The sequence below is a fragment of the Pyxicephalus adspersus genome, chromosome 9 (assembly GCF_032062135.1).
Source record: "Pyxicephalus adspersus chromosome 9, UCB_Pads_2.0, whole genome shotgun sequence".
Taxonomy (NCBI): domain Eukaryota; kingdom Metazoa; phylum Chordata; class Amphibia; order Anura; family Pyxicephalidae; genus Pyxicephalus; species Pyxicephalus adspersus.
This window is the reverse complement of record NC_092866.1, coordinates 50,295,592-50,304,752: the sequence shown is the minus strand read 5'-3', so window position 1 is coordinate 50,304,752 and position 9,161 is coordinate 50,295,592. Positions and strand designations below refer to the sequence as shown.

At 34.2% G+C, this 9,161-nt stretch overlaps 1 protein-coding gene across 1 annotated transcript in view; it reads left to right on the top strand.

The window, feature by feature from the left end:
- Window positions 1–9,161, top strand: part of CCDC73 (coiled-coil domain containing 73) — a 34,434-nt gene that overhangs the window by 11,303 nt on the left and 13,970 nt on the right. The window contains exons 5-7 of the mRNA XM_072421538.1: window positions 5,255–5,383; window positions 6,702–6,761; window positions 8,085–8,189. Of these exons, the coding sequence (XP_072277639.1) occupies window positions 5,255–5,383; window positions 6,702–6,761; window positions 8,085–8,189 (294 nt within the window). The remainder of the gene's footprint in view (window positions 1–5,254; window positions 5,384–6,701; window positions 6,762–8,084; window positions 8,190–9,161) is intronic.

Below are 9,161 nucleotides of genomic sequence, written 5' to 3'. Positions count from 1 at the left end.
AATGTAATTTCTTGGCCTCATACTAGGTAAAATTTCTACCCCCCCTTCCTTTTCCCCTAAGTTCCAGCATTGCAAAAATGATATTTAATTAGGGCCAAGGACATAAGTATTCTTTTGTTTCCCCCTGATAACGGAGTGTGTATTCTTGTAGGTACCAATAAAATGCCACTAATGATAATAATATTTAATATTATTATTATTAAAAATAAAAATAATAAATTTATGATATTCCCTTTTTTCGGATTATTGTGATGGAATAAGGTATCGTATACGTCATACGGATTTCATTTGATTCGTTTATTTTGCATTTTCCTGCATATTTACAGCCAGATCTGTTGAGAATTTACATGATTTAGGAAGCTAGATAATTGGGATTCATGAATAGTACGACTCTATAGAATAGACTAATCTACAAGCATTGGGCTATAGGTAAAACTTACAAATATTTGTTTTAGGATTTTATTGTTTAGGTATAACAGCTGCGTGTTTCTTTTCATTACATAATATTTTTAGAGCTTACAAAAATACCATGAGCTCAGTCTTCACGTCTTCACATAACTCTATAATATAACAGGTAATTTTTTAGAATTAGCTTGGAGTTAGTCAATTCTGTAAATGCTAGGAAACATATAGGCTCGTATTTGTTACTATTTAAGACTGAAATTGGATTTATGGTCCCCGCACACTGTTTTTATCACTCTTCTGGATGTTATTTACACATTCATCTGAAAAGGTAATGTTGTGTTACGTATAGTTTAGACAAACTGTTTATGATTTTTAGCTATAGGACTATCTCCTTTTTTCCTGTATCGTTATTTGATTTTGTCCAGAGCAGTTGAGCCACAGGTCTGTGATAAGATGGAATTCCAGTTTTGTGCAGAAAAGTTAAACAGACCAAACTTTGTGGCTAGATAAAACTATTACTACACTAAATGCTTGGTTACCACTGTGGCATTATGAAGAATTCTTGATACTATCGTCAAACAGCATTCATAACCTCTGCTATTCGTCTGGGTGAATGTCAGAGCACTCAAGGAGAGAGAGATATAAAACAGACTACCCCTGCAAGGGGAAGGAGAGGGGTGAACTAGAGAAGGGCACAATATTTATGGCTAAAGAATCTATAACTTATTTAAAGAGATGAAAGTATCTCCTGTGCTTGGAGCTTTTTCATTAACTTGTTTTCCAAAGTATGTCATCCGATACATGCTATATATACTGTACTGCCAAACTCCAATAAATCTGCTGTGTGCACATTGATAAAAAGGCAATTGCTTAACAGGGCCTATTTAGGCAAGTAGTAAATTAGGTTTTTTTTTTTTTTTTGCTGACTGGCAGATAAGTACAAAGTTGTCAAGTTTTCTGTGTGTTTAATTGACTAACTAAAGTTACAATACAAAGCACCTTTATGAAAGCAAGCTTTGGACTCCTATATACAAGCCAATTTTCCCAAGTGATAAAACAGAAGACAGAGCTGGGCTCTCTTTGTAAGAAACAAATAGCATGAGCACTGGCTATTGCTCTCAAAGGTTTAGGAAAATCTTTGTGATCAACTGGCAATTGTTCCATTTTCCAAATAGAAAGCGTGACAATCCTTTCACTGCTCATGCTCTGGAGTGTAAATGCTGACAATACTAGAAAGAAACATTTAAAGGGGTCTGGTGGATCAACTTTATAAATTGCCCCTTAATGAGTTTCATAGATATTAGATTGTAAGCTCTTCTGGGCAGGGTCCTTTCCTCCTCCTGCATCACTGTCTGTATCTGTCTGCCATTTGCAACCCCTATTTAATGTACAGCGCTGTGTAATATGTTGGCACTATTAAAATACTTTTTAATAATAAAAATAATAATAATATTTATAATATAGAGTAAGTTGAGTTTAGTAAAATAATTTCATTCATTTACATTGCGCCATCATATTAGACAGCAGTTTACAAAGTCCAAAGTCACTAACTGTCCCTCAAAGGGGCTCATAATCTATCTGCCTATCATAGTCCTTCGTCATTACCAAAGTCCTTTAAGGCTGGTTACAAATGTCCAATAATTGGAACTTGGAAGGAATCTTTTATGATCCTTTTCAACGACAAAAGACTGCACGATGCATGAACGAGCGATGTACATACAGCGCCATTCTGCTCTATAGAGCGGGGAAAGCGGTGAAGCAGCACCCCATTGCACTCTCTCCTCTTCACTTTCACCAGGACAGACGACATAACGACAGACAACAAGCGCTGTACACACGCCAGATTTTCATCCCATATCAGCCCTCAGAATCATCAGATGTGTGTAAATAGAGATTGGAACCTGGGACCTAGCACTGTAAAGACAAGCGTGCTTGGCACTGAACCAACCTTGCCCTTATTTAGGATAAAACTTTTTCCTTTATGTTAATATATGCAGACATGGACAAATTTGTTCATACTTCTTCATGAAAAAAGAAGAACCTACAATTGTCTTTGAAATAACCTAAAATTTACAAACAATTGGCATCCATCAATATTTATTACATATTATTTTAATCAGTCTTTGCTAGTCTTAGAGTTTTAAACCAAAAATATAACAAAATATTTAAAATGGTATCCCAAATACAAATGGCATAGACAAAAATGATGGGAATCCTAAACTAAATTTTTGTAAGTGGTTCCTGTAGCTCTTGATATTGGTAATAATTCTCCTGTCAACAGGAAGTTTGGCCCACTCTTACTAGGCACTAGCTCCAGCTGTATCAGATTTACTTCATTCCACTGCATGATTTGGTTCTTTAACTTCTTCAAGTTGTTTAATAGGATTTATACCCGGGCTTTTAGGAGGCCAGTTCAGAATAGTTGAGTATTTTTTTTTTTAGCTATTCTTTGGAATTTAGGCTTCGTGCTTCAGTATCCTACTGATGAAAGAACTGCTACTGATACTGTGCTTTCTGACACTGGGAAATATGTTTTGCTCAAGATTGTCCTAATAGTCCGAAGATTTTATTGTTCTCCGCACTGACTCAGGATACCCTATGCCAGGCTTAGCAAAGCAGTCCCAAATGATAACAGAGTCTTCTCCATGTTTCACAGTAGGTATGGTTTTCCTTTCTATGAAAGCATAATATTTTTATCAGTGGACGTGCCACTGATGTGACTTGTTTAAAAGCTCCAGTTTTGTCTCATCTTTCTAAATGACATTTCCCCTGAAACATTGTTGCTTGTCTACATGCATTTCAGCAAATTCCATTCTGGCTTTTTTTTTTTCAATAGTGGAGCCCCTGTGATTCTTCTTCTTTTAAGCTTCCTTTAAGCTCACTGTAAATTCAAAAAGTGACAGATGGTGTGATCAGACACTGATGGATTTTGACCTGCAGATTAATATTATTAAGATTATTATTATTATTATTAATAATAATAATAATAATAATATTAATAAATAGTATTTATAGAGCTCAATCATTTTATACAGCGTTGTAAATGAAAAAGGCTCAGCTTGTATCTCTTTTAAAGCTGCCCTTGGTTATTTGTCTACTATTCTGACTATCCTTCTGCCTAGTCCCAGATTGATTTTTCTTGCTGCAGCATTCAAAGATGGATTGTCTACAACTGTTGTCACAGGAGCAACAAGCTGCCTTGCTTTTATCATGTTTGTCTATAACTTTCTATTGTCCTTAGACAACTCTCTCCCTAGCTTTCTCAGCATCGTGTTACCAATAAAACCAAAAAGAATTATTGGAGATGTGATATTAGTTAAAGAAAAACTAGTTTGAACAATTACTCCAATCCAATTTTTTATTATCTTTTCTAGGGGTACCAACAAATGTGTTCGGGCCATTTAGAATATCTTTGCAGAATAGGCTTTATCTTTTTTTCTAACTTTGCTTTACTCAGCAATGTTACAAATTCAAGCAGGTATACTGGGGACAATTGCTTTTTATTTAGTCATCTCAAGAGGCATAAAGCATTCTTTTTCAATGAGCTATAAGGGTACCAACACATTTGTCCACAGTGGTACACGTAATTTATATATTAACACTGATTTGTGTTTTAGGGCATATAATCTGCAGCTAACCATTGGAAGGCAGCGAGATGTAATGACTAAATAATGGCTTTTCCAATAGTTTTTCATACTGTACAAAGCACTGTACAAAGTCCATAGTCATGTCACTAACTTTCCCTCAAAGGGGCTCACAAGCTAATGTCCCTACTATAGTCATATGTTTTTAATACAGTCTATGGTCAATTTTGCAGGGGGAAGCCAATTAACTTTACTGCATGTTTTTGGGATGTGGGAGGAAACCGGAGTACCTGGAGGAAACCCACACAAATAAAGGGAGAACCTGCAAACTCCATGCAGATAGTGTCCTGGCCAAGAACCTGGGACCCAGTGCTGCAAGGGCCAGAGTGCTAACCACTAAGTGAAACATGCTTTTAATGTCACAAAGGAGGGGGGAGAATGGCTTACACTGACCTTATATTATTAGAAGCAACAGCAGTCATTGCAATGTGTAAAGGAGTCCTACACCTTTAATAAAGATGTTTTGTATTGTATTTTTACCATTCTCCTAAATGCACAATAAACAAGTCAACCTTCTACCAACTGTTGGTAAAAAAAAATATTTTTTTATGCGGTTAAATAGACATTGTTAAGCATTTTTTTTTAAAAATAATGACAGTGACACAGGAGGAGGAGAGGACCCTGCCCCGAAGAGCTTACAAAAGCAATCGCCAATTAAATAATATCAAGTTTGGACAATACCTAGCTTCACCAAACATAATAGGCCAATGGGTCTGTACATGTACCCATACTGATGAGGACCATGCCCAGTCAGACAGTTTAATTAGACATGGCTCATCCTATGTATATCTACCTTAAAACAACATTTGTTTAGGCAAAACATGAAAACTGGAATGTGCTAAAAGCATTATGGTCAGTGCTCAAATTGTCGCTGTTTTCATAGTTCAAAACATTTGTCAAATGCTGGGTTCAAGATTTTGGGAGATTTTGTCAGTAGTGTGTGTTCTAGGATCAGATAATCATCATTTAAAATCAAAATTTAGAATTTAGTTTCCAGATTGGCACAGTCCCATAAAAAAAGGTTAAAAAGGGGCAATTCTCTCTTCTAATATAAAGTGCATTATGACCATTATTTCATTTCTAGCTTAGAAAACCTCAAAATGGGAAACAGCCAAGAATCATTTCTTTTATTAAATATATTATTCTGTTATCGGCCTTTGATCTGGAACACTAGTATAGTAAAACTGCTTTGTGTCCCTTTGAAGGAGTTGCAAAAGTTGTCTTCTGACTTTATGAACTATAAAGTGGCCTATGAGGAAAGAGCAAACAAAGAGAAGATCGGTCTCCTTGAGAAAGAACAGCAAATAAAAGAGCTGAAAGAAAGACTTCAAACGGTAATTTCAGAATAAGCTTTCATTATACAGCATATATAGCAGAATCCCAAACATTTGGCGTCATTTGTCCATACTGCATATTTCTAATGTTTCTTGCAATAAATAGATTGCATCCTTTCCAGAGATATATCTGCTTATGTTGCTATAATGTCTACATGTTTGGTGAGTCTGGTAACTGTTGGCTGTTCAAAAAAGTTCTTTGATGCTACAGAGGAAAGAAAAAAATGATTTTCCCCCTTCCCATAAAGATATTTGCCAAAAAATTCACAGTACTTAGACTAATATGAATGTTTCAGTGTTGGGAAATACAGACAAATGAAAGTGTAGTTAGTTCAAAGCACATTTCTGTCAGGATTCTTTTTTTTATTCAACTGAATATTTCAAGACCTTATCCTCTTAACTGCATGTTTCTCGATGAAAAAAAACAGATTGTTTGGGGTTGTTATGTTTTTAAGATTTTGCTTTTAGACTTTGAACTAAAAATGTAACTTGTCCTCCTTTACAAGTACCTATTATGTATAGTATATTATCATACTTTTGCAATAAAAAAAATGCTAATTTAGAATTGCCAGATACCCTAAACAACAGAGGGATTGATTATCATCAATAGGAAGAAGGGGGTGCAGGAGCTTGGACCCTTCATGTTAGTGCAGAGAAGTAACACTTAAATGGGGGATTACTATTTAATTTTTCATCAATTATTTGATATAAGTGACATTTTTTATATACCCTTTCACCAACAATGAGTATTTTTAGATCTGACTTGATTGCCAGGTAAAACGCCTCGCGAAAGTAATCACTTCGTCAGTGTTTGTCCTTTTTTGTCACATTACAACCTGGAATTAAAATCCATTTTCATTTGGGTGTTATATAGTCATGTTCATTTAAATGTCAAGTATAAGATAAGCAGAGGAAGTGACTTTTTAAGTCGGATAAACTGGAGACTAATGTAAAAGTTTATTACAGGGATGTCCCAAAATGCTAAAATAATCAGCATACTCTGGCCCCCAACATTGGACCCACACATCCTATAGAAAAACATGTCTGAAAAGTGCTATTAATACCAAACATAGTAAGCTGGAATATTTCACAAAACTGGTTTATAAATAGGATATTTCATATGCGACAGTCCATGAACGAAAGTATTACAAAGTATTGTTTCCATCCATTGTCATGTGCAACATTTAAAGAAAAATCTGCCAACTTTTATTTTCAGTGCATAACCACTGTAACAACCACATGACAGCCTTGTTATTTATTATTACTATCTTTTCCTAAAATATTCATATGATGTAGTGTTTCATGTATTTCTTGTCAGGAAAAAGAAATAACAAAAAAGCTTTTGGAAGTAAATCACACTCTGAAAGAAGAGAAGCAGGTAAACTTCCTGGTAAAAGGCAAAATGTTAATTGAAAAGAACCCGTCCTATTTATGGGATGTTGAACTGGAATTCCATTTTCTTCTATATATATATATATAAATATATATATATTTATATATACTACACAATATATCCAAATATCCAAATAAGAACATTCCATGTGCACAGCTCATTACCCCCTTCCTATGACTATGGCTGCTAAAGTTTTGCTTTTTTGCCTTTACCCACTTACTTGCCACACATAGTCATGTAGTGTAACCATCTGTATGCATGCTCACAGGCAGCATTGTACAAGGTAATAGTTGGTAGTGGCTTATTGATCCTTTATTACTTATTATCAGTTCAGCTGTGAATAGGACTAAATAAAGACAAAACATTCATGTTCTTATGCTGTCTATTCATCAAGTTAAGCTCTAGAACCATTTTCACATTTCATCCATTGTCCTATTATTTATGTGTAGCGCTTACTCCCCTGGTATTTAGCAAAAGCAGTTTGTCACTGGGAAAGATGGCCAGTAGATATCTTCTCAATGAGGTCATAGAAATAAAGGCCTGACAAAGGTTACAACTTTTACTTGTTCATTTACTAAAGTAAAAGATTATATAAACCCAAAACATCTTGTGTGGAAAGGTAAGAATGCTTGTTTGGTTTATATTGCTGTGTGTGTCTGCACTAAGAAGATAAATTCACACTACTGGTCCTGGTAATCATTGTCTCAGATACGGAAAATGATGGAAACCTAACTTTTTTAACAGTCAAAGCAACAGTACATAAGGGAAAATGTAAAACTAAAAATCTTGGTTTTCAGGCCAAATTGTATAACTCCTTTCCCCTGGATGAAGAAATGCATCCACAAGATTTAACTGGATGTAAAAGTTAAACATATTGTTTATTTTTTTCTACTTTCAATTCTGCTTGCAGTGTCGCTGTACTCTTTTTTTTTTTTTTTTTGCAGTTTTTCTTTATTGTACTGTTGTCTACTCTAATAAAAAATAAAAATTAGGGACATTTTCTTGACGTGTAACAAATACTTTTAGGATTGCAGCGCTCTTGCTTACCATCTCACATCACAAATAATACAATGCAAATAAAGTCACATAGAAAGTGATGAGATTGTGAGGTTAACTATTGCCTGTGTATCCTTCGCCTAATGCAGAATGGCTTTAGGCAAGGGATAGTGGACAAAGTTGGTGAAAAACAGTTAAGAAGCTTTTGCATTTAACAAAAATAGTAACATACTTTCCTTGTACAAACATGACACACTGGTCATTTTACTTTATTATTTATGTTGTGTAAACCCTTATATCTCTTTTATTCAGAAGGATGTGAAATTTTTGAGTAATGTGGTTTTGTTTCTCCAACGACATACTGAAACCATAAGTAGTTTGGAAAAACAGTTGTCAGCACTCAAGGAAGAAAACAAGGTAAAGTATTCATATTCTAATAACGGGCAATGTGGCAAACTGTGTTTTCTTTTAAATTAAACTGTCATGGTTCTATGCAAAAAGAAAATGTCTGGACAGCTTTTCATATTACTTAATTTTTTTAAAGCCTGGATATAGCTTTCATTTAAACAGATTATACAAAGTACATTAAATATTTTTAGTTTTTCACTTTTATATGTATAATCTATAATATAAATTAAATACATTTTTGGTCGGTTTTTAAACTAATTATATCTGATTTTATTTCTTTGAACAAATACAATTTTAATACATGACAATGGATTTCCAGTGCACTATGGGTTAGCAAAAAAAAAAAAAAAACACACAAAAATATCTGCTTTAAATTAAAGTTCAAAATTGTTTAATTGTGTATTAAATTAAGCTTCAGCTACTGAGCCTCAAAAGCAGCAGGCTTTTCCTGAACAATAGCTAAAAAAACAGGGAAAGCAAATGACAGCTTAATAGAAGAGTACATAATATTCCCATGCCTCATTTTATATTTAAGAATACAAATATACAATTAAAATTATTATTTTAAGTCCTGACCAAAAAATGTAAACATATACAAAATTAATATATATAAGACAATTTAGTGATAATGCACATTGCAGACTGTGTTATCTGTAAACGATTATACTTTCCTTTGCCTGCAGGTCATCTATCAAACAGCAGTTAAACTTTTCAGACACACACAGTGATCACAAACATAGTAGTAAATGACTTTTTGCAAGTATCTTAGATCCCTGTGACCTGTCCAGTAAAGCTTATTAATTTCTTTCAGAAAACTGCAGTTAGTTATGGGAGTAGAGAGACAATTGATTGAGCAGAAGTGCAGTTGTGGAGTTGTCCATGTAACATAGCCCTCAATTAAAAATCCATCCATAATCATCCCACCAAGTTTAAAAACCCACTGACTTTTTTTAATAATTATCAACACCAGCAATTATGTCT